The sequence below is a fragment of the Pelodiscus sinensis genome, chromosome 4, assembly GCF_052426305.1.
Source record: "Pelodiscus sinensis isolate ZL-2025 chromosome 4, ASM5242630v1, whole genome shotgun sequence".
Classification (NCBI taxonomy): domain Eukaryota; kingdom Metazoa; phylum Chordata; order Testudines; family Trionychidae; genus Pelodiscus; species Pelodiscus sinensis.
The window spans coordinates 131,469,221-131,495,096 of record NC_143055.1 but is presented as its reverse complement, the minus strand read 5'-3'; the positions used below and the strand labels follow the sequence as shown (position 1 = coordinate 131,495,096).

General features: G+C 40.3%; 2 protein-coding genes across 3 annotated transcripts in view; one reads left to right on the top strand and one right to left on the bottom strand.

The window, feature by feature from the left end:
- Positions 1–25,876, top strand: part of GTF2E2 (general transcription factor IIE subunit 2) — a 43,283-nt gene that overhangs the window by 3,843 nt on the left and 13,564 nt on the right. The window contains exons 2-4 of the mRNA XM_006125382.5: positions 4,808–4,971; positions 22,849–22,940; positions 24,208–24,315. Of these exons, the coding sequence (XP_006125444.1) occupies positions 4,812–4,971; positions 22,849–22,940; positions 24,208–24,315 (360 nt within the window). The 5' untranslated portion in view covers positions 4,808–4,811. The remainder of the gene's footprint in view (positions 1–4,807; positions 4,972–22,848; positions 22,941–24,207; positions 24,316–25,876) is intronic.
- Positions 7,889–15,271, bottom strand: SMIM18 (small integral membrane protein 18). Of its 2 annotated transcripts, none has more exons than XM_006125381.5 (2): positions 15,109–15,271; positions 7,889–8,247 (listed from the first exon to the last, which is right to left on the bottom strand). In XM_006125381.5, the coding sequence occupies exon 2, from the start codon at positions 8,200–8,202 to the stop codon at positions 7,909–7,911; it is 294 nt and encodes a 97-aa protein (XP_006125443.2). In that variant the 5' UTR covers positions 8,203–8,247; positions 15,109–15,271; the 3' UTR covers positions 7,889–7,908. The 2 variants fall into 2 exon arrangements, with proteins under 2 accessions (XP_006125443.2, XP_025041588.2); XM_025185803.3 differs by lacking the exon at positions 15,109–15,271 and adding an exon at positions 12,604–12,732.

Below are 25,876 nucleotides of genomic sequence, written 5' to 3'. Positions count from 1 at the left end.
CTCATGTTCTGCTGGTTATCTAGAATGATCCCCACATCTTTTTCAGAGTCACTGCTTCCCAGAATAGAGTCCCCCATTGCATAAATATGGCTGGCGTTCTTTGTTCTTGGTGTATGTACATTGTGCCATATTAAATTGCGTATTGTTTACTTGTGTCTAGTTTACCAAGCAATCCAGATTGCTTTGAATCACTGGCTCTTTTTATATATTATTGCTCTGAATCACTTCTCCACTTTTGGAGTCACATGCAAACTTTATCACTGATGACTTTACGTTTTCTTCCGGGTCACTGATGAAAATGTTAAATAGCCTAGGATGAAACCTGATCCCTGAAGCATTGCATTGGAATCACACTTGTTTGATGATTTCTTCTTTGATTATATTTTGAGACCGAACAGCCAGATTTTCATCCATTTACCGTATGCCATATTAAAAAATGGAAAGTTATAAAATCAATCAAAATGTTCTGTAGTACCATTTCAGATGCCTTACGGAAATTAAATATTACACCAACACTGATACTTTTCTAAATATAACTTGTAATGTCATCAGAAAAAGACCTTGTTATGTTGACAGGATCTATTTTCCATGAACCCATCTTGATTGGCATTGACTATAGTATTCTCTTTTAATTCTTTATTGAATCCTGTATCAGCTTTTCTGTTCTCTTACTCAGAGTCGATGTTAGACTGACAGACCTACAATTATCCGGATCATCCCACTTTACCCTTTTAAAATAGTTCGAACATTTACTTTTTTTCTAATCTTCTATAAAGTCCTGGGTTTTCCATGACTTATTAAGAACATTAACAGTCTAGTGAGCTCTTGAGCCATCTTTTAAAACTCTTGGATACAAGTTATCCAGAGCTGCTGATTTTAAAATGTAGCTTCTGTTTAACATCCTCCTGAGAGAGTGCTGGAAAGGAAAGAGTTTTCTGATATGATATATAACTACAATAGAATCTCAGAGTTACAAACACCAGAGTTATGAAGTGATCAATCAGCTGCACAATTCATTTGGAACTCAACGTGCAAAGGCACCAGTAGAGAACAAAAAAAACCCCACCCTGTACTTTGTTGAACACAAACTACTAAAAGTAAATGGAAAGCAGCATTTTATACTGTGTTGTAAAGCTTCAAAACTATTAAGACAATGTTCAGTTGTAAACTTTTGATAGAACTGTTTTGTTCAGTTATGAATAACCTCCATTCCTGAGGTGTTCGTAACTCTGAGGTTGTATTGTACTTCTGTCCCCCCACTTACCCAATACAGAACAGGAATATTTATTGAACACACTTGTCTCTTCTGCATTGGTATTGATAATTCTAAATAGCAAAGTACAAGAAAAGAGACAAAAAGGCATCTTTTAAAAAAAAAATCAGGAATTCAGGTCCTCATGAGGATGATAAAAAGGAGAATAAACTCGGGCAAGTTAAGTGTAAAATTTTAATTAGGTAGGCCAAAAGAATATGAAGAGCAACTAACAAAGGATTAAAAAACTTACAGCAAAATATTTAAGCAGAAAGTCTTTCAATCAGTGGAGCAACTGGATGATCAAGGATTCTGAAGAAGCACTCAAGAAAGAAAAGGCCATTGCAAATCATTAATTTAGCTTCTCCTCATTGGTCTTCTTTACAGAGGCTGTGTGTGAGAGTCGCATACCTGAGATATTCTTTTTAGGTGATGAATCTGAGGAACTGTCCCAGACTTAGGTGTCAGTAAAGGAGGTTTTGGAACAAATTGATAAATTAACAGTAAAAAGTCACCAGGACCGGATGGTATTAGCCAGACAGTTCTGATAGAACTTGTATACGATGTATCAGTAGTACTACCTGCGATAGGTAATCTGTAATGTAAATGATCCTCAGTACCAGATGGGATTCATCTCAAAATTCTGAAGGAACTCAGATATGAAACTGCAAAGCTAACAATTGTGGTATATAATCTGTTGCTTAAGTCAGCCTCTGAACTAGATGACTAGCAGATAGCTAATATGATGCTGAGTTTTTTAAGAAGTTTTCAGAGACGTTCCTGACAATTACAGGAAATGGTGCTGGAATAATCTGTATAGTGAGAGTGATGAGAGCCATTGAATCAAACTATAAACCCTGGATATAATAGAAACTGCTTCAAGCCAGAGGGTCCAGCAACGCTGCAGAACCGTTAGTTCCAGCACCAATAATTAGAGACCAGTAACTAATTTTAGTACCTGGCAATTTGATTGAAATATAGTAAAGAACAGTATAATCAGAAACATAGATTAACATGATTTGTTGGGAAATATTCAATGTGACTTTTGTAAAAGGAAATCAAGTCTTGCTAATCTATTAGAATTCTTGGGGGGGGGGGTCAGCAAACATGGACAAAGGTGATCCTGTAGATATAGTGTACTTAGGCTTTCAGAAAGCCTTTGCCAAGGCTCTTAAGGAAAGTAAGAAGTAATGGGAATAGAGGAAAGGTCCTCTCATGGATCAGTAACTGTTTAAAAAATAAGAAATAAAGGGTAGAAATTAAGTATCAGTTTTCATAGTGGACAGAGGAAAAAGTGATGTCCCTTTGGGATCTGTACATGGAGCAGTGCTATTTAACATATTTATAAAGTGTCTGGAAAAAGGGGTGAACAATGAGGAGGCAAAATTTGCATACGTGTTAATTTACTCAGGACAGTGGCCCAAAGCATTCTGGAAGAAGTTACACCAGGAATTAAAAAAAAAAAAAAGTGACTGGGTAACAAAATGGTAGAGGAAATTCAGTGTGGGTAAATGTAAAGTTACGCACATTGGAAAACGTAATCCCAATTAGATCCCATCCTTTTGTATATATAACTTAGCTATTACTACTCAAGAAAAAGATCTTCGAGTCATAGTTGTCTGTAAACATCTATTCAATGTGCAGCACCAGTCAAAAAAGCTAAGAGAATTTTAGGAGCCATTAGGAAAGGGATATATAATTAGTAGTTTAAGTACAATGTCACTATATAAATATGATATGGCCACATCTTGAAGATTGCATGCAGTTCTTGTTGTCCCATTTCAAAAATGATCAATTAGAATTGGAAACGTTACCAGGAAGGGTAGCAAAAAGCAGTAAGGGTATGGAACAGCTTTCATATTAGGAGAGATTAACAAGAATGGGACTTTTCACGATGGAAAAGAGATGAATAATGGTGAGAAGGAGATCTCTCAGAGGTCTATAAAATCATGACCGGTGTGGAGAAAGTGAATAAGGAGGTAACACAAGAATCAAGGCTCACCTGATTAAATTAGGTTTAAAATGGAAATACTTCTCTACAAAGTTCATAGTCAACCTGTGGAACTCCTTTCCAGGGGATACTGAGAAGGCCAAAAGTATAATTATGAAAAGAATTAAGTAAGTTCATGGAGGATAGGTCCATCAAAGGCTATTTGTCAAGATAATCAGGGATCTAATATTCTATTCAAAGTGTACCCAGGCTGTGACTGTGGAAAAACTAAGTGTGGACAACAGGAGATGTATCACTCAATAATTGCTCTGTTCTGCTCATTTCCTCTGAAGCAGCTGGCATTGGTGAATATCTGAAAACAGGCTACTACGTTAGGTGGACCATTGGTCTGACCTAGCATGACTGTTGTTCTACTTCTCTAGTAATGGACTAATAGCATTGTCAGGAATTTTTTTGTTCCTAATATGCTAATAAAAACCTCCTTATTGTACTTAACTGTCCATAGATTTTTCCTTGTGTTCCTATGTTTCCCTTATCAATTTTCTGCATTTTCCATCTTCTGATTTATATTCATTACGTTCCATTTCTCGTTTCTTTTGTTTTAGTATAGGTCTCTCACCTAAATCTGACCAGTTTTTTAACAAATATGGCCACCTTCCGTGATTGTGGTTTTTTGGGCATCTGGTATGGTGTTCATAAACAATTCCCAATTATAGTTCAGAGTTTTCTGATTAAATTCTTCCTCCCAGCTGGTTTGTCTCAAGTGTTCATATGTTCCATAAAACAAATAAAACAAAAAAGAATAAAACAAAAAGATTCAAACACCATACTTCCAGAAGTCCACTAGGTTTAGCATTAAGAAATGCAGTTTCCAGTGAGTTAGTTCAGTTGTTGTTCATTATTTGTTTTGTGCTCATGCTTAGGAATCTGTTTTCCTAAAGTTATTAGGAGGTGGTAATTCAAAAATTAGGGGAAGATTTATAGTGGAAAACTAGCCTCAACGGAGAGACTAGTATCCTTATCCTACCATACATTATTGAGGTGAGATTATTAAAACAACAAGATTGTGAAAATATCTAATTTCTTTTTTACCACATATGCTAATCATAATGGATTTCCCTAATTCTGAATAGTGAAAATCGACATGTCACTTTCACTTTTGTTTATAGTCAGTCTTGGTTTTTTTCCTGCAATGACACAGTACTACCAAATAGATGAATTGTAAACAAACCCAAAATAAAATTTGCTTCATTTGTACGATAAAGATTATTAAAATGTTTTATTAATATTTTGTTTGGAAAACCCTTTGTTTTTTGCAAAGCCTGAAATTCAAAGTGAAAACTAAGATGTCTGTTTTTGTTTTCTGCATATTTATAGACTCAGTTACTAAGAGTTATCTCAGAAAATCATACACTAATGTATTAGCTTTTCAAATGCTTGTTTTGGAGAATGACATCTTGGTACATTTTTAAATTGCATTTTGAAATTACTCCTCTTCCTGTATTACCTTTCAAAAAGAGGCAAAATATGAAAATTTTGTACACTTTAGATACCCTGTTGACCTTTTTGATTTTCATTTTCCCTATTCCTTTTTCTTGTGACAGAATTATGGATCCAAGCTTGCTAAGAGAACGAGAGCTATTCAAAAAACGAGCACTCTCCACTCCTGCTGTAGAAAAGCGTACAGCAGCTTCTGATTCAGCATCTTCCAAAAAGAAAAAAGCAAAGGTAGAGCAGGGTGGATCATCGAGCTCAAAACAAAACACAGGTTGGTTAAAGTTCCTCTGATTGTGTGAACTTCTACAACTCTGAAGTAATTTTGACTCTTGAGGATGGAGGTAGAGTGTGGGTGAGGCCCTCTGGATGGTGTAAATCAGTGGTGGGCAACCTGTGGCCAGCAGGGGTCTGTGTGTGGGCCTCAAGATGTTTTGTTTACCGTTACCCACGCACAGGGTTGCCAGGTTCCACTGTTTTCCATTTACATAGTTTTTTCCTACTGGTTATTATTACAAGCAAGGGCACATGAAATGAGGTGCTTGCTGATTGCATGCAACGTTGACTGTGAAAGTCATGTGCTCCCTCTGCATCCCATTCCAGCGCTGCTGTGGTACAGTCAGTACAACCTGCAAATTCTAGGTACACAGTCACAGGTAGCAAAACTACCCTATCCTGGGAGACCATCTTGGTAACGACAATTTTGCAGCCCACTAAGATGGAGGGCATTAGCCTTGGTTGCCCATCACGGGAGTAAATGCTGGCTTCTGAACTTTGCAGCCAATTTATGCTTGGCTCTGCTTCATGAAGAAGCTTCTGGTGTGCTATGGTAGAGTGTCATTCTAGCTCTTTCTATTGAATGCTTTTTAGCATTTTCCTGTCTTCTCCTCACCCCATTCCCTTCTTTCCTTTTATCTAGGCTTTTATATGGGGTGTTCATAGCTGTACCATTTCAGGTCTGATTTACACTTAAAACATAGATCAACAAATCTACAGATCTCCTGAATAACATAGCTATGCACATATAAACCCTCATTGTTGATGCAGGTATGTTGATTAAAAAACACTCATGTTGACCTAGCTACCCTCATTCAGGGAGGTGGAGTTAATATAACAATGAGAGAACCCCTTCCGTCAGTGTAATGTATATCCAAATCATCAGTTTACAGCTGCATAGCTACAGTGTCATCACATTGCCACTGTAGCCCATAATATAAACAGCCTTTGAGTGTTTCCCAAGAGTAAAGTCAATAACAATGTGGGGTGTCTCTCCCTTTCTTGCTAATAGGTAGGCTGAGAATTTGGATTTTTTTTTACTAAGAAGATGGGAGTTTGACCTAGTTTCCACTTTTTGTGGGGCTATTTTTTCAGATCATTGAAGATCTCCTGTTTGTCAGTATAGTTTCTTACCATACTTCCTATCTTTCCTGCACAGTGGGATAGGTTGTTCTTGTGCCCTTAATAATGTCTTTGGAAAACTACTCACTCTCTTGAATTGTTAGACTTGCTTCCCTTGGAAGCTTACCTACTACCGCTGCCCTGAGTTTGCTAAAGTCTGTCTCCTTGAAGTCCAGACTCTTTATTGTGCTGTTTTCCCTCCTGCCATTCCTTAGAATCATGAACTCTATCATTTCATGATCACTTTCACCCAAGTTAGGACCTGGGATCTGTCAATAATACATTTTATTGCAAAGAAAGATTGATAGGAGACTATAAAATAGTCAAAGTTAGCTGACTGTGGTCATCGGGAGCTTGATCTATGCTACAGAGTTAGGTCGACCATAAGTAAGCTTACATTGACCTGCTTCTGTAAGCATCTGCACTAAAATGCACTCCCACTGATGCAACTCACCCACTGCACCAACTTAATGACTCCACCTCTGAGTGGCATAGTGCTTTCATCAATGTAATGAGGTTAATGCAGTGTCAGTGTAAACATTGCGTTGCTTACGCTAACTGTTCCTGCCTCTCAAAAGCCACCCCACAATTCCCTACACTGACAGTTAAATCGTTGCAAACTCTCCTGGCGAGGATGTGCATCTCTGACACAAGGAGAGTTGTGTGGACATGCAAAATACATTTAATTACTGTTGTGGCTGTACCTCAATAACTTAATCTGTAGTATAGACTTGCCCTAAGACAGGAACTCAATTCATCTAGTATGAAGGTGTATTCTTACTTCTGTAGCCAAGAACAGTGGATCAGTAGCTCAAAAGACAATGCCCCTGACTACTGAGGAGTGTGTAGTCGAGGTGGAGATTAGAAATGATCTGTGAAATCACAATCTCAGAGACAAGAAGATGGAGGCAATCTCTTAGGTGAGATGTTCTTGTTTTGGGGGTGAAAAGGCACTCATTTGCGTCAAGACAGAACTCTTGACTGAGCACTCCTTTGTGGAATTTATGGAGGTGACCTCACTCTGATGTGATAACAAACTCTTAACACTTAGGAATTGATAAGCAGTTTGGGTGAGGGTGGGGCTTCTCTGAGCTACAGGGAGAAACTGTCTGGTGCTACCAAGAAGTGACCAGAGGGGTACTTCTTTTCTAGGGATGAACATTTTTTTCTATATAAGAAGAAACCCTGCCTTATTGGGCTTTGCAAAGTATTCAGATGCAATATGTAATGAAAACCATTTATTTTGCTTACTGAGTTTTTTTTTTCTTTTTAATAAATTCGTTTTAAAGAAGATTACTATTGTTTGGGTAAATGTCCTACCGACTTTCTCCAAAAGGAGAGCTGCTAAAGGGTAGGGAGTTTCTGGAATTGTAGCCCCTCTCCCCTGATTTCAGCCATGCATGGACAGAAATATCCTTTCACATTGAGGTGTATTGCTTGAGGCTGACAGACAGACAGACAGACATATGGAAGAATCCAGTAGACCAAGGAGGAGACAGACATGAGATGGCAGGAGTGAAGGTGATAATCAGGTCGATCTGTATTTTTCCAATTATACAACATTGTGAATTGTTCTGATGAACAAATATTTACTCTAGTAATTAAATATAGATGACAAAAGTTCATTTAAAACAAAAAATCTTCCCACATAACATTCAAACCGTATACAGATTTTGCTAGCCATTCAGGTTCACATCCAGAAGTGAAATAGTTGCTGCTTATAATGATATTTAAGGCTCAAAAAGCACACAACTTGCTCATGAGATGCAAGAGGCTTCACTTTGTTTGTGGATTCTTCTGTGATTTCTAGTTATTACACCACTTCTGTTTCTCTCTTTCTAAAGGTGTCCATCATGGTTCTCACCGGGTTGGATTCATTTTCTAGGTCTTTCATTGTTTTATTTTTCACACAGCAGCAACAGTCAAGCAGCTCGTAAAGGAAGGCCAGTGCCACCAGAGAAACTACAGTAAAGATAAATATAACCAGAATAATAAAGCAGGCCGTGTTCCAGTTATCATGGAAAGGGTAAATCTTTTGCACTTGGAAACCAAGATATTGGTAAAGGGATGTAGTCTCGTTCCAGTGACTGGTGTTGAAGGTTGCCATCCTTGGGGAGTCCTTTTATTGTGCTCACTGCAGCAGATCTGTAGGCTAAAACAAAGATAAATATGATGTTTTTAGCTTCTAAAATTGTCAGATTTGTTTTTTTCTTTTTCCAACTGAGTTGGAACTCAGATTATTTTCCCTAGTTGGAAAAATTTACTTTCAGAATGGCAGCTACTTTCCTGTGGCAAGCAGTGAATATTTTTGAACTGGGGAGCTTTGGCTATGTACGTTACCTTTGAAGTGACGCTGCATTAACCTGGCTCTTTATTTTGCTTTAACTCAAAAATATATTGGATCAAAATGCACAGCTTGCCTGCATGATGACTTTTTAAAATATATTTTATTGCAAGACTAATACACTGTAGCATGCATCAATATAAACGCTAGTAAAGTTTAAGAGCATCTTTCATTTATTCCAAGGATATTGCAAAGAAGCAGTCTTGCAGAAATTATTTACATCTACATGGGATGACTTTAGAAACATTCTATTTGCTACTCTTAGTTTTTAGTGGTTTGAAAACGCACACTGTGCACATGACATTTCTAGCAAAACAAAGTACCCATGTGCTGTTACAGAATGCGTGCAGCCGAACGACTAGAACGGTTAGCATTTGGCATTCTTTTGAGTTCTTCCTTTTTAGGCTTATTCTGTTCCAGCTGTGTGAAAGTGTTTGTAGTTTTAAATACAGTACAGTTCTGTTTCTTAGAATGGTCTGTGGGGCATCTGATTCCATTGGGTAACTGCATGTTTGGGTAAATGGGCATGCTTTGTTAAGCTGCAGGATTTCTGGGGAGGTGGCGAGGAGAATGGAAGACAAAGAGGGGGAGTAGTAGCTGCAGGAAATAGGAGCCTTGTTAGTGCTACTTTAGCACTTCCCAGCACAAACAGCATTAGGGGAGGGAGTTGGCTGTTCCCTCAGTATTTATATTGGTGCCTGCAGAGCCCAGGGCTGTCAGTGTTGGGAAGTGTTCAAGCAGCATCAAGGAGCATCCTGTCCCCAGCAGCTCCTCCCCCTACTCCCGTTGTCTTTCCTTTACCTTCTGTCTCCTCTGCCCTCCTCTTGGCCTCTTTTCATTTCCATTCTCGCTTTCTTCTTCCTATTCAGAAATCTTTCTGTGTCACAGTTCCCACCGCCATAACGTTAATCAGTTGGTATTTAATCGACAGGGCTATGTGGGGATGCAATGTTGTTTTGCTGTCTGGGTCATTTGAATTTGGTTACATGGAATCCTATTGCACTTAGAAATTGTAACTGTTTTGGGAATGAGTTTCCAAAAGCAAGATTGACCTTTCAGTTGCTCTCCTAGTTTACAATACAATTTTCTCCTTTGTAAGTGCTATTATTGCCCTTTCCGTTAACATGCACGCTTCCTAACAAGCCCCAGTCCAAATTTTCATTGCTTCCCAGAAGTGGCTGGCATGTCTCTGCAGCTCCTGGGGGAGGGAAGACCGGGGGGTTCCTCCACGCACTGTCCCCGCAACTCCCATTGGCAGGGAGCTACATGGGCAAAGCTTGTGGCAGGGGCAGTGCACAGAGGAAACCCCTGGCCTTTGCTCCCCCTAAGAAGTAGGGAAGTCTCCTCAGGTAAGCACCACACCACATCCCAATCCCCAGCCCTACCCCTCTCCCAAACCCAAACTACCTGAGCAGTGGCCAGTATGACTGATCCGGGGCTGCCTGATTGGCTCGAGCAGCCTTGGAGCCAGCCGCATCATGGAGATCACAGAAGTCAAAGAATTCTAGACCTCTGTGACACAAATGCAGCCTTACTTATGAACAGTTTTAAACAGCAGTCTTTGTATAATATTGTAGCTTTTGCATAGTACAGAGGACCGGGAGTGACTCCATAGTTAAGAGCTTGTCTAGGGACATCCAGGAACATTAATAAGAATTTACTAACGGTAGGAATTTAAAGTGGATTAATCAAACTGCATTAAGCCCCTGAGTGAACAGCCTCATTCGAAAGTGAAGTGGTCTTAATTTTGTTTAAATTAATACACATTATAGCCCCAAATTAAAATCATACAGGCAACTTCATTCTGGTATTTTAGAACTCTCGAGAGCATGATTGTGCAGCCTTAAAGTTTTCTTAATATGTATTTTGTATGTAAATTAATATATAAATTCTCCTACACAAACTTGGTACAAGAAGACTGAAGATTAGGCAAGAAAATCTAAAGGTCTCTTGCATGCTATACTCTCACAGGAAGGATATGATATGACATTAGTTATGTAGCTCTGATATTAACCAACTAGAAGATTTACTCAGCATTGCTCAGGTGCTTAACTCAAATATTTTTTGTTTTTCTACATTTAAGTCATTGCTCTGGGGTGGGTATGGAGATGAAGGGTTCGGTATGCAGGCTGCCCCAGCCTTCTCTCACTGCAGCAGCTTGTAGCCAGGGGAGAAGTTCCTGTTCACGGTTGCTGCTGCTGCAGTGAACACAGCCAGGGGAGGGGAGCATGTTCCCCGGGACACACGGACAAACACACACAAACAGACACGTTCTCTGAAATGTATGTTAGATAGCTGTCCCTTTTGTCACCTTCCCCCTGCTGCCCCAGCGGAGTGTTGCTGTCCCTGTCCCCATCCCCATCTCTGGCCTCTTGCTGTCCCCTATGGTCATTCTACAGTATAACTGTCCCTACTGGCAGAGCCCTCCCTTTCCATTTTATGAGAAACAGTCAAATTCCAGGCACATCCCATTGTCCTGGCACAACCAAACCCTGACCTTGCTTTAAGTTAGGATAAAAAGAAGCTGCCTATCAAATTTTGGATCTTACCGCTCAAACATATAGTAGACTAGAAGACTTGCCCAGCATTGCCCGGGTCCTTCAGGGCAGGGCCTTGGGGATGTGGGGAGGCTGGGGTATGGGGGGGTGAGGGAGGAGCTGAGGGCAGGAGGTCCCATCTGGCGGAACTTTCTCTCCCCTCTCTTCCTTGGTCAACAGAGGCCTTTTTCCCCCCCTCCCTCAGGCTCTGTGGCCAAGGGGGAAAGGGTTTGAAGAAGGGGGGCAGACAAGATGGTGGAGCCCCAGCCCTGCTGGCCACTCGCTTGATGGTGCGGCTGCCCCAGTGGCCACACTCAGTATCACATCCCTCTTCTCTCTGCCCCATGGGCAGTTGGTGCAGCTGGGGGTGGGGCCTGCCTCCCCTAACCCCACCTACAGCCCCGCCCCCCCCATAGGGAGGGGAGGAGGTGGGGCAGCATACTGAGCATGGCCTCCCCAGGGAAGGAGACGAGGCAGTGCACTGAGTGGTTCCAGCCTTCCCGACTGGAGCATGGGAAGGGTGGGCACTCTGGGTGGACTGTGGGCCAGGGCCAGGCTGGCAGTTTGGGAAGGCAGAGCCTGTGCCACCGAACCCTTACATTCTGCCCCTCCCTTTCCATGTTATGGAAGGAAGATAATCCCATTCCCTGCGCTTCTTGTTTCTTTATTACAACCAACCCCTGACCTTGCTTTAAGTTAGGAGAAGAGGAAGCTGCCTACCAAATTTGGTGGCCCTACTGCTTCCCATTTAGGGGGAGTTCTTGAACAGACTCTGACAGACATTTCTAAACTATATAGATAGATTAATGAAAGATGACTGTAGAGCTGTGTTTTATACCATATGCAATTACACTGAATATGAGGCAGATTTGCTCACTTAAAATTTCTTACAAAAATCTTCAGATACATTTTTTGTTTGGTAAATAAAACAATGAGTAAAGGTATAGCCTGCCAGGAAGTCTGCCTGGCTAGGGGTGTTAAATTTAATCAACTAATCGGATAGTCTATGGAATGTCCATCAACTATTTGATTAGTTGATAAGGGTGCTTCTGCTTTGAAATGTAGCAAGAGCCCGCCCGGCTGTTGCTACATTTCAGAGGTGGAGGTGCTACTTGACATTCCGCCTTTGAAATGTACAAAAGCCCCAGTAGGGTCATGCCGCATGGAGTCCCCCATTGGCCCTAGGCTCCATGCTGCACTTCCACTTTGAAATGTACAAGAGCCTCAGAGGGGACTCGCGTACATTCCAAAGGTGGAATGCCACCGCTGCGCCCCTACCCTCTCCCACGGAGGTGGAGCTGGGGGGAACCGGCTTTTAAGTCAGCTCCCTCCAGCACCCTGCCTTGCTGCCTCTTTCTGATAGAGGCAGCAAAGGCGGGGAGAAGCAACTAGTCGATTAGTGTGTCAGCTATCCGATAAGCTTTTATCAGATAGTTGACTAGTTGATTAGTCATTTACATCCTTATGCCTGGCTACATTTTATTTAACTTTACTTAATCAAAATGCTACACTACCAGAAAATGCTTATTGTAAAGAAAGCAGTAATAGTTTGTTTACAAAATTGAGAACCACTATCTATAGATAATTGAAAGGAAAAATGATAAAGCCCAAATTTCATATTACTTACTCTAAACAGTTTGTCTATATGAATCTACCAATAGATTGTAAATTTGGGCCATTATTAATTTAAAACAGGAAACAGCCAGTATGCAGTTAGCTTACGTTGTATTGCATTGCTATTTTGTATCTAGTGTACATCATGTGATTTGTGGGCTTCTGTTTGGCCGAACTGAAAACCAAAATGAAATTATGACATCAGTGAGATGTCAGAGTTTCCCTGTCAGGACGAGTACATCGATGGAAAATGTGTTGTGGGAGCTGAGGATAAAGGCTAACTAAGAATAAAGAAAAGGACTATTTACAAATATTAATAAAAGTTTTTATAAACTGAAATAATTATTTAGATGCAGATTTCTTCAGAATATGATTTTTAAGATAACAGATAAAATAAGATTTCAAAATTCTTTTTCATCTTGCCCTTTCATCTCTTTTTGGGAGGATGTGTGGAGAATGAATTGCAGTGGTAGTGTTAGCCAGTGGTGCCGGAGTGGCACCTGGGAAGTGGAATATGTCTATTCACAGGGCTGTAACCGTGGTGGGAGGTAAGTGGAGAAGCTACTCGGGGCACAAAGCGGAGGATGGGACGTGCAGAAACATTAGGGGGGAAATAGTAGGGGATAGAGCCAGTAGTGGACATGGTATTTCCATCTTCACTTCTGTGCTGCTGTGGCAGTAGCGCTGCCTTCAGAGCTTGGAAGCCAGAGAGCAATGGTAGCTGGCCAGGTCCCAGCTCTTGAAGTCAGCTCTACCCCCAGCAACAGTGCAGAAGTAATGCTGGCAATCTCTTACCTCAGCAGGGCTCTCCTATTCTTTCCCTAATTTTTTTCTGTGCCATTTTTGAGCCTCTTGTGCCTCCCCAGCTTTGTGCCCTGGCCAGCTGCTCCATGCAGTCCACCCTGATTACAGCCGTGGACTTGCACCAAAGTGTCTGATTATCCCCCCCCGAAAAACCAAATCACAAGCACAGCATAATAGTTGAATGTTTATATTGTTCCAGCAAATTTTTCTTAAACGAATAGGTCTACGGTGGTTTTTCTAAATTACCGAAATTAATACAAGTCCTTTATTACTTTCCCACAGTTTTCCATGTCTTGTCCACAACTCAGCCACTATTATTTTAAGATCATCCCATGATGCAGCTCGGGTCTTAGCTATAATTAATGTAATAATGTAAGTTGTAAGACAATATTTGTTAACCTCTTTGATATTTGTTAGCTAGCAATTCAGGTACATGATATACGAACTGATGTTCTGAAGACAGTACTTCTTAAATGGTGGCTAGGAAAATTAATTTTATCCATTGAAGAGAGAATTTCATATAACTCTACGTTATAAATACATTTGGGGAAGGAGGCCAGTTACTCAGCTGTGCGCTGATTTTTGATAGAATTCTAGAGGTGCTGGCTGTCTAATAGAGACTATAATCCCCCAGACATGACTAAAGCCAAGGCAGTTGTTTAGTCATTTTCAAACACTTGTAATCATGAACTACCAGACTAAAAGCTTCATTGCAGATCCATCAAAATTAACTACAGCACTGACAAGAGTAAGAAAGGGCACATCTTTGAAAACTGTCAGATAAACTGTGTTTCCATTTTTTTTTAGGAATATTTAAAATTGACGTTGAGCCATTTTGATTTAGTATGCATTGCAGGTATTGTGTGTGAACAGAATTTAGTAGCAGTTAAGTGTTTAATGAATTGAGTTCTATAATTTCTATTCTAGGTTTTTTATTCAAAAGTCATTCTGTGGATGCTGAGGTAATAATGTAAGCTTACTTGGAATTGTATTCAGAGGAGCAGAGGCAAAATGACTCATTTTAATGCAGTGTTGAGGAAGTCTCAAATAAAAAACAACTAGACAAACATCTTCGGGTAATGGTATCTAGAAACCTCTCATGGACTCTGACTTGTCTGCATTGTGCAGATGGATTAACTATCATATATTTACCCTAGTGATATGTTAGGTGATGAGGTTGATTTTTGTGCTAGTCTAACAAACCAGTAATCTAGAACACATTTGTAGCCTAGCTAGGCACCATGCACTGTCATTTCTAAGCCATTTAGTGATTATTTTATTGTTTATATTTGAAAAATAAATACTCTAACATATTTTGTTTTTCTTTGTTCCAGAATTAGCTTTTTCTAAATAAAAATATTTCTATTAGCATCTGCTTAGAAAAAATTGACTAAATAAGGCTGCAAGAAATTAGCTACTAGCTAGCAAACATCATATACATTTTATTTACTGTGGATTGGCTGGGTGTGTTGGGTTTCTTGTAAGATGGAGTGGTCATCAATTTTCCATTAATGCACAGATGGTAAAAATGCTTGTCTGATAGTAGCAGATTAAGGATTGAAGCAGAGTAAAATCCTGCTTAAAACACAAAGAAAATTTGTGCTGTCTTTTATAGGAGAAAGGCTTTGTAGAATTCTTTTCTGGACCAAAGATATATTTTCTTTCAATAATCAATATAAACATAAGACAATTTTTAAAAAAGGTACAGACCTACCTCTTATCTGAAAGGATGCTGAAAAAGCGCTGGTCTGCTCTGTATTTTAATGCAGCCTATTGCACAGCTAAAATGGAGCTCTACTACTATTGGCTAGGGTAATGCTGCTGACAACTTCCTTTATGCTCATTTGCATCAAACCCACCACCCCAGGTGTAAATCATTCATAAATTTAAACGTTATTGTGTAGGATAACAAACAGTCTTATCCCATCCCTTATCTTATTCCTTCGCCATATGAGCTGATTAACAGTGAGTATGTTAGAAATACAGTGATTGTGAGGACATGCTTTGGCTTTGAGCTGGAAGACAGAGCATGATATTTGAAATGTTAATACGGTACCTGCTGATTTCTGTTTCCATCCAGTGTTAGGTATACTTACAATACATGATAAATGCGCCATGGCCAGGTAGATTAAACAGGTTAATAGAGAACAACGTGGTTGCCTTTGATTTAATTCTTTGACAGGATTTTTACATAATGTGGTGTTTGAACCGTAAATTATCAGTTGTGGAGATAGAGGTGCTCTCTGATCTTGATTTACTGATTTATTAGGTCTGTAACCTTTTTGGTAAATTTTCTTCATACAGAGGATTTTTATTTTTATTCATTTTTTTTAGTGATACAAAATAAAAGCAGCTTGCTTTTATTTCTTTGTTTTCCAACTTTTCAACTGAAGTTTCTGGAGATGGTCTATTTTGTTATATCTTGACTTATGCTATGTATAAACACTCTTATATCATAAATAATATATAACAATTATTTGATTCCACTTCCTATTTTGGTCCATGTCCTTCTTGCTAATCTGCAGTGAAGTCCTAAACTTGGAGTTATGACATGAGAATCTGTTTGAGTTTTTGACATGGCATTCAATTTTAGTATGTTTATACCCTTTTGTAAAATCTTACCTAAGCCCCTGATTTTAATGTTAAGTCTCTACAATAATTAGCAAATGTGTCAAGGAAATTATATATGAAAAACAAAAAAAGTAAACACTTAAAAAATCTGACAACTTTGAAAGTTTGTTTCACAATCTTTTTATATAGTGACTCGCAATTAAAATTAGTACATAACTAGTGGTGTGCCAAATGCTTCCCGCCTCTTCTGAAAAGACAACGTGGATAGTGTGGGTGTAGTCGTAGATTAAATTTTGAAACTTAAATTACAGTTCCCTTTAATGAAGCAAGGGGATGCTAAATTTAAACACAGTGAATAGAATGTTTTCTCTGAGTCTACCACCTAATGTGATAATCCACTTTCTGAGTCTACCACCAGTTACTGACTGAGAATGATGGGTCCTTAGCAAAAGTCTTAAATTTATTACAATATGATAGTGTGTTAGACTGGATCCACAAAATATAACATTGCTGGTACCCTGTTGTGGTGCCTTAATGAGGGGGTAAAAAAAAAGACTTTCAAAAGTTGTTGATTTTGAAATGCCTTTACTTTTGGATAGGCATTACGTTGCTTTTCAGTGGTAGGTTTTGAGGACTGGGTTCAGATTGACTTGCTTATCGGTGAGTGTGTTTTGCAGATTGTTGATGTGTGCCAAGGCTTAGAAGAAAGTATTCACCAACTATAGAATTCCCAGTTGGAAATCAAACACTCAGAAATGGTACTAGAGAGTCGTAGGCCTTGTCTGTGCCAGTGATTTTGCTAGCTACCACTCCTACACTGCACTTGGGCAATCATCAGTCAAAGCAATGGTGGAGCCAGGGCAACAGCATTTTACCATTGTATTGTATGAGCCTGTTTGGAGCATTGTCAGACTTAGTTTTTAGTCTGGGAAGGTCTCTGCTGGAGTGAATTAAGGCCAGTTATAAAACAGTAGGTTACTGATGGAGTTGAATTGAATCTTCTCTTTCTGAAGTGCTCTGTTTTGAGAATTGCATCAATTTATTAATTTATATTATGTCAAACAAAGATTATGTTAAGTGTTTACAGTTACATAAGTGCATATACCAGCAAGCCAACTGTAAGAAAGACTGGATGTTGCTATTTAAGTTCTCCCATCCCCATTGCAACCTACAACTACAAATTTGCATCCTTTACATTCTCATCCATACCACAGATGACTTTTCCTTCCACACAAAATGTGCAGAATTTAACTCCAGCCATGATGACTAGTTGTTTAACATGTTAAATTGGTGCTGTACTAATTTGGAATCTTTGTATCAAGAATAGATGGCTTTCTAAAAGATGTGCTATAGTTCAACCTGTTAACATTCAGGAGTGACTAGGTGAAATTCTTTGGCCTGTGTTTTATTCCAGATGTCAGATATGATTAACAAGGTGGGCCCTTCTGCCCTTAAAATCCATGAATTTATGTGGTAGTAATATGTGTGCATACTTGAGGGGTTTTGTATTGGTTGGATGGTGGATTTTTAAGTAGCAGTCGTTTTAGTTTGTTGATCTTTTGGGGACATTGTTTGTAACATATCTGGTAGTGTTATTGAGTAATGTAATGAGGAAGTGGCCTGTATTTTATTTCTTCAGTGCCTGTTTCTGTGAAGGACTCATAATTGGCTGAAGGGAAGAACATGTTGTGAGGGATATGGGGCAACACGTTGATTTGCATCCTTGGGAGGGCAGGCAGTGGGGGCCCGTGGCCATGTCTGGGGGATAGGGCAGAAAGAAAAGGGGAAACTGGGAATGGAGCACTGTGGGGGAGGGAGAAGAGTTTTTTGCTGAAGTGGGCTTGAGAGAGAGAGAGAGGTTGAGAGGCAAAGGATGGAGGGTCTGTGGCTGCCTGAGCAACTCAGGTGTGTGTGGGGCGGGGGGTACTGTACTTGTTTGTGGGACTGTAGGATGGGGTTTGACTTCAGAGCTTACGTTCTAGACAGAAAATCAAAGAATCAGGGGAAGGGAGGAAACATAAAGCAAAGTCATGCTGTGGATATGTTCTCTCCTCTTTCATCACTGAAGGTGGGTTAATACTCCCACCTATGGACTGCCTCCAGATTCTAGGGTTTTTGGAGTCTCTAGGACTAAACCCTACCCTTCCATTCAGGCCAGTAGCTTTTCTGCCTCCAGCTGAAGAGCAGGTCTGTGGTTTCTCCCAAACATTTTGTTTAATAACTTGAATTTTTCTTCATTTTCCTGAAGTAGCAATTTATAATCTTTCCTTCTCCTCTCCTGAATCAAGTATTTGGTAGCACAGTAGATTCAGCCATCCAGATCTGTCACTTCAGCATCTCCTCTTTGGAGCGCCTTTGGCCCTGCTCAGCTATAGAGCTGTTCAGGCTCTAAACAATAACTTCACGATAGTGTGTTGGGGCCAGAGTTCAGGTAGTTGATGGATTAGGGCTGAGAGAGAGAGAGATTACATAAAATAACACACAATTTAAAATGCAGAGAGCCATTCATTTTTTCCCATCATCCCATTTTGCTGCTTATCTGTGGTAACTGCTGTGACTGTTTACATGCAAAAGTAATAGGAAAGTACTTAATGTATTTAACTGTCTTTTGGTTAAATTTAGTAGGTAGAAATTAAGAGCCTGTGTCATGGGACCAGCCATCTAGCTATGAAAATTGTTTAGTTTGAAAACCTCTGCTATAGTTATTTTTAATTTCTATTTCTCTGGCTGACATTTGTGCATATGTTAAATTAGACATTTATTTGCATAAGACAAGAAGACTGAGTATTTTTAGAAACTTATGCATATGTATTCATTAATGTACATGTTTGATGTAACGTTCATTAACTACTGTGCATGCTACAGTAACTGCTGAGAGAGCTGTTCATTTGTGTGATGGATCCTGATACCTAGTACTATATAACTAGTTTTATGACTGATAAAGTGGCCGATGGTTAAGAGGAAAGCTTTGCTAGAACTGCCTTGTAGTTTAATTGTAAGTTTCTTTGGTCAGAGATGGTCCTTTATTCTGTATTTGTACCGCACTTTTTATATTAGAATCCTGGTGTATGATTCGGTGCTTGGGTACCACAGTAACACAAATGATTATTATAAATAATAAAGAGATATTAATGCAGTAGTAGATGGTTGTTCTGTACACAAGTAAATTTTACAGTCAAAAGACTTAGATGGAAACAGTGCCAGCGATTATTGAATCACAGTAATGTCGATTGGGGGGGAGGGGATGGACTCAGAAAGTCCTGTCCCCTGAATTATGGCAGAATCATAGGGTTCTGACCGTTTGCTCAGGTGTTTGGTTGAAAACTAGCTACCCTACGTTTATTTGGCAAGTAAACGTAGAAGTACAACTCCACTCGCACAAGTTTGGTCCAGTCAGAGGGGCTGGACATGATCAGGGTCTGAGGTTTCAATGCCCAGAACAGAAAGCCAAGCTGAGCGCAACTAGCCTTCTAGCACAGGAACGTCAGGACTGAACCCTCTTCCTCCCTCAGGGGCCAGGACTTAGCTGACCAAAATCATCAAGAGCCTCTCTTTACTGGGTTGTGGCAGACCATAAACATTTACAAACAAGTCCTGAGCCCAAAAAGGTTAATAACCATTAACTTAGACCATCCCTGACAGACATTTGTCCAACTTGTTTTTAAAAGCCTCCGCTCATGGGGATTCCACAGTCTCTCTTGGAAGCTTGTTCAAGAGCTTGATTACCCCTATAGTTAAAAAGTTTTCCTAATGTCTAACCTAAATCTCCTTTGCTGTACATTAAATCCATTACAGGCAGTCCCCGGGTTACGTACAAGATAGGGACTGTAGGTTTGTTCTTAAGTTGAATCTGTATGTAAGTCGGAACTGGCGTCCAGATTCAGCTGCTGCTGAAACTGACCGCCAGTTCTGACTTACATACAGATTCAACTTAAGAACCCCAAGCGTCCCCAAGTCAGCTGATGCTGAAACTGATCAGCGGCTGATTCCAGGAAGCCCGGGGCAGAGCAACTCTGCCTCGGGCTTCCTGTAGTCTGCGCTGGTCAGTTTCAGCAGCGGCTGACTTGGGGACGCCTCGGGCAGAGCAGCTGGGGTGCTGCTGGGTTGCTCCAGTAGCACCGCTCCTCGGCGCTACTGGACCAACCCAGCAGCACCTCAGCTGCTCTGCCCCAGGCGTCCTGATTCAGCCGCTGCTGAAACTGACCAGCAGTGGCTGAATCAGGACACCTGGGGCAGAGCAGCTGGGGTGCTGCCAGGTTGGTCCAGTAGTGCCCAGAGTGGTGCTGCGGGACCAACTGGCAGCGCCCCAGCTGCTGTGCCCCAGGGTCCACAACAATAGCCTGGTCTGCTGGGGGGGCCCACACTAGCTGCGCCCCCCCCCCCCCCCCAGCAGACCAGGGACACGGGGAGCAAAGCCGCAGGGGCAGCGGGGTGCCGCGCCTCTGAGGCTTTGTTCTGGCAAAGCCTCAGAGGCGCGGGACCCTGCCGCGGCTGCGGCTTTGCTCCCGGTGCCCCTGGTCTGCTGGTGACCGTCTCCAGCAGACCAGAGATACCGGGAGCAAAGCCGCAGCCGCGGCGCGGTCCCGCGCCTCTGAGGCTTTGCCAGAGCAAAGCCTCAGAAGCGCGGGAACCCGCCGCTACTGCGGCTTTGCTCCCGGTGCCCCTGGTCTGTTGGAGACGGTCCCCAGCAGACCAGGGGCACCGGGAGCAGCTTTTCTCGCCCCGGAGGTCGAGGTGACGGACCGCTGCCTGCGAGCTCTGGGGCGAGAGAGCCCCGTTCGTAAGTGCGGATCCGACATAAGTCGGATCCGCGTAAGTCGGGGATTGCCTGTATTCCTACTTTCTGTGGACAGAGAGAATAATTGATCACCTTCCTCTTTGTAACAGCCCTTAACATATTTGAGTACTGTTATCAGGTTTGTCATTGGTCGTCCTTTCTGAAGACTAACCATGCCCAGTTTTTTAACTATTCCACATGAATCAGGTTTTCTAAACCTTTAACATTTTTAATGCACTCCTCTATATTTTCTCCAGTTTATCCCCACCTTTTCTAAAGTGTGTTATCAGAATTGGGTGCATTATTCCATCTGAGGCCATACTCATACCAGGTAGAGTGGGAATTATCTCCCATGTCTGCTATATGGCAGGTCCTGTTACTGCACTTTAGAATGATTTTAGCCTTTTTTTACAGCTGCATCACGTTGTTGACTCATATTCAAGTTGTGATCTACCATGTCCTCCAGATCCTTTTCAGCAGTACTACCACCTACCTAGTTATTCCCCACTGTATAGGAGTGCATTTGAGTTTTCCTTGATGAAGTACCTTGGATGTGTCTTTATTGAGTTTCATCTTGTTGAATTCAGTGCAATTCTCCAATTTGTTAGAGTAGTTCAGAATTCAAAACTTACCTCCAAAATGCTAGCAACCTCTCTCAGCTAAGTATCATCCACAGATTTTATAAACGTATACTCTCCATTCCACTAGCCAAGTCGTTAATCATATTATCTATGTGAATAATTGTTTTCATAACAGCCACTTAGCAGCTGCTACTTATAAACAGGAAATTGGTCATCTATTTCATTCTTCATGAATAAACATGGAACGTTTTTTTAGATTGTTTAGAAGTTTGGCTTCAGAGCTCCCTAAATTAATGTAAATCTGAAAAGTATAGATAGTATATTGGGTCTAGTTTGCCAGAAGATTACAAATTCCAGTCTGAAGATTGGCTCAGGTATAGAAACCAGTAACGATGGCATTTGATTCTGATATAGATGATGCAGTTTTTGCTACAGTGATCAGTTTTAGGTGGAAGAAGTTCAGATTAAAAACCACATGGGAATAGAAAAGGAAGAGGTGCTGGACTAGGATTGCTGTGGGCTCTGCTGCCCCCTGTGGCCTGACGTGGATTCCACAGTACCCAGGGTTTATAGTTTGTTTCAGTGATTCTTTTCACCCCCACGAGAACAATTGTGAATAAGGGTCGAAAATTAGGTTTCCTGCTTGGTCATTTTGATTGTGAAAAACCCCCGCAGTGAATATGAAAACAGTGAGACACTGTGGAAATTGACTTGTGGCTTTTCTTAATGGATTGATTATAATTATGCTGAAATGTTACATTATGAAGTTAATATTCATGAGTTAAAAACAGTTATTGGGGCATGTGTATAGAACAGTGTTTTCACAAATTTAAACTTTAATTTTATTGAAACAATCTTTTTGTTCTCTTGGAGGGGTATCCCTCCTCTTCTCCCCCCCCCCCCCCCCCCAAAAAAAACCCCTTGTTCAGATTCATACTACATCATGGGTTTGATCACGGCATAGTGTCTTGAGCACTCAGTCCCTGATCCAGCAAAGTACTTTTCTCTTATGTTTCTTGATAAATTTTCAACTGGACCTACTTTCAGGGCAGGATATGAAACTGAATCTCAACTTGCTTGCCCTAAAATCCTTGGATACGTTTTATTTGGTATTGTATTGCTTGCCATTTTAAATTAACATTACTACTCAGTCAGGTGGGTGGGAACCATGACTGCCTGTAGATGATATTCAGTGAATACAAGTTTAAAAATTGGTTTAAACAAAAGTTAAACATGAGCTATTAAGCCTAGGAATTAAAATTTACTTCTTTGGTATCGATTTATGCTTCAATTGCTTACTTCCTCCTTAGAGCATAAATCTGAACATTTCTGCTCTTACAGAATTACATGGGGGCCATATTTTCACTCACAAAGAAACCTCTGAAAATGCCCACGTCTGACTTCTGAATTATGTATACTTTTTATTTATGATAGTAACTCCAAAAAGAGAGATGTAATTTAAATAGGGTTAAGTATAAAACTAATAATCTATGTCTGAGAACATGTTCTTCTGCTTCTTTTGCAGACCACAACAATGGGTCGTTTAATTTGAAAGCCCTCTCAGGAGGCTCTGGCTACAAGTTTGGAGTCCTTGCTAAGATAGTGAATTATATGAAGGTATAGTCGTTTTATTTCAAGTATAATTTTTCATCTCAGAAATGTGTATATATATTTTCGTGTGTGTCTGTGTGTTCATCTTGAGAGTCTGTTTATTCAAGAACTCCTCCTAAAGAGTAAGCGCAAGGGCCACTAAATGTGGTATGCAGCTTCCTCTTCTCCTGACTTACAGAAGGAAGGTTTGGTTGTGCCGGAAAATGGGAAGCATCAGGAAAGGGACTGTTTTTCTATAACATGTAAATGCAGGGCTACTGTTCAGGGAGACAAGATACTAAGAGTGGCTATTGGGGGCAGCAAGCCCGCAGGGGAGAGCTAACCTGCAGAGTGTCCACTTGGCACAGCCATACCACTAAGGGCCTGGGGCTCCACCATTTTGCCTGCCACCACACCAGGTAAGTAGCCCCTCTGCCCCCAAACCCTTTCCCCCCCTCTTGCCCCTTGGCCAAAGCAGAGGGTATGGGGGAGAAAAAAGGCCCCTCATAGCTCAGGGTGGGAGTGTGTGGAAGAAAACACCTCTGGTGGCTGGGGGAGGAGAAAAACCCTGCAGCAGATACTCTGCTCTACGCCCCTCCTCACTTCCCAACCCTCACTTTCACGCTCTCCCTGCCCCCAGCCACCTCCTACTCTGCCCCACAGATCCCCAGAGCCCTGACCTGACTCTTGCACCCTCCACGCCCTCAGCCCCATGCCCTGAAGGACCTGAGCAGTGCAAAGTAAATCTGCAAGTATTTATGTAAGCTGATCTTTCAATGTAGCAGTAGTATTAAGAACTTTATCAGACATACAGAACAACTTGTTGAATGTCAGAAATGTTGTTGAGACAAAAATTATCTTTGTCTCAGTGACTCTAGCTCAAGTTAACAGGTAAGTAGATGGCCAAGAGACTGCTGACAGAGATGGGAACTGAACTGCTATTCAGGAAGCTTTTATCAAAAGCTTTCAGAGCTAATTTCTATCATCTGTTTAGGAGTATCAATTATCCTTTATACTTAGACTCATTTTAAGTGCTGCCTTCATCACAACAGACATTATAGATTCATTTTCTTACTACGATTCCAGAGCACAATTTCAAAGATTCCAATCCTTGAAGTAATATTTATTTAAATACCGTGTGTCATGTCTTTATTTAAAAAAAAAAAAAAAAAACAGCTAATCCTGACGGCTGGAGGATTGCCCTAATATGTTATCAGTGTTAATAAATTGCTATAAAGTTCCACATTTTACTAAGTGCATGCAGCGCAATAATAAACAATATTTATTTTATCAGACACGGCACCAGCGTGGTGATACACATCCATTAGCTCTAGAAGAAATTTTGGATGAAACGCAACACTTAGATATTGGACTCAGACAGAAACAATGGTTAATGAGTGAGGTAAAGAAAACAATTTTTTAAACTCTAAAGATGGATTATAATAATTAAACTCATATATATACATACTTAATGATACACATAATACAACTGTTCAGCTAAGTATACAGTGTCCGCTTTACCTGTATTACTTCTCAAGAATAACCCAACGCTGTTGCAATGCTCACTCTGAAATTAAAATTATTGTAAACTTGTGAAAGATTGTATAAAAGAATCATGTGAAGAGCATTTACTAATCTAGGTATAAAGTTAAATAATTTTTTACTAATGCAATGCAATGAGCCAATAGTTGTCAAAGAATCTTCATGCATATGTTAAATGCAAGACTGTTTCATGATTTGAAAATCTTATACAGGTGTTAATAAAAGAAAAAAGTTTGACTAAAATAATATCTATATATTCACCATTATTTTCTGGTCAAAAGCTTTTTACAGTTTTCATAATATTGGTGAGCTAAGGACACAGTGATAGCATTAGTTGGGGATTTTTTATTTGTTTTGCATGACAAGGGTCTATTAGGAGGTTACTGTTTTGTATGTACTCTTCCCTTTTATGGAAATACAATATATGTTACCAACTTGCTCTCATCCTCCTCCTTGTAACACACTTTTTACCTAATGGGACTGAATGTTTTTATGATCCTTCAGAATGCTTTAGCAAAGTAAAATAGCAAAGTAAAATTCCATAAAACACAATGGTTGGAGTCTGTTTGATGTCTTTAAATGCAATCAGCATAATACAGCACGGCTTCTCTTCTTTTGCTTCTTTTATTTAATACCACCTAACATAGACAAATAGCAAGAAAACAATCAGTAGTTACATTAATAAGACAAGCTATAGTAACAGTAGTGTGACTGTAACAAAAATATCTTGCAACATTTCACTGGCACTATACCCCTGCTAAATCCCAGAGGATGTGCACCTGTAGAGTAAAATCCTGGCCCTGATTAAGTCAATGGGAGTGTTTTTTATGATTTCACTATTAGAGCATTATTCTGTAGAGGCTAAGAAGAAAACAGTTTGTGTTAAATTATTATTGCATTTGTACATGATCAAGTATGAACAAAAGCCCCAAGAGCATGGTGGTCTAGTAGGCTGTTAACAATCAAATTATGGCAGTTCACCTTAAAGTTTGAGGCTTAAAGCTTTGGTGGTTTACATAATCTCCTGAAAATTTGGTAGGCTACCAAAATTAGTTAACTTTTTTTTATTATGACTGTGTGTTTTCCCTCCTTTCTTCTTTCTGTGTCTCTTCTCTTTCTCCTTTCAGGGTCAGGCTGGCAGCTGCAGAAGAAACTAAGTAGAGTTGCTCTCTCTTGCAGAAGAACTTTCTTTGTGGTACTGGCTGTGAAACAGGAACATATCGATTTCATTTCAGTTGCCCATGAAATCAGTGTTCAATTTCACAATGAAGCTGCCATCATGGGTAAAGTTCTTCTGTGCAGGAGATCTGCTCTTCTAAATTTCTTCTACATCTGCCGGTGCCAGTTGACACCACTTGGGGAAGACTGACTACAGATTTGTTCATCCCAGGGTAATGTCTTTCACATTTGTAACATCAATA

What these genes read in the sequence shown, in the direction of transcription:
- SMIM18 (XM_006125381.5), bottom strand. Translation starts at nt 8,202, where the DNA reads ATGGCAACCTTCAACACCAGTCACTGGAACGAGACTACATCCCTTTAC.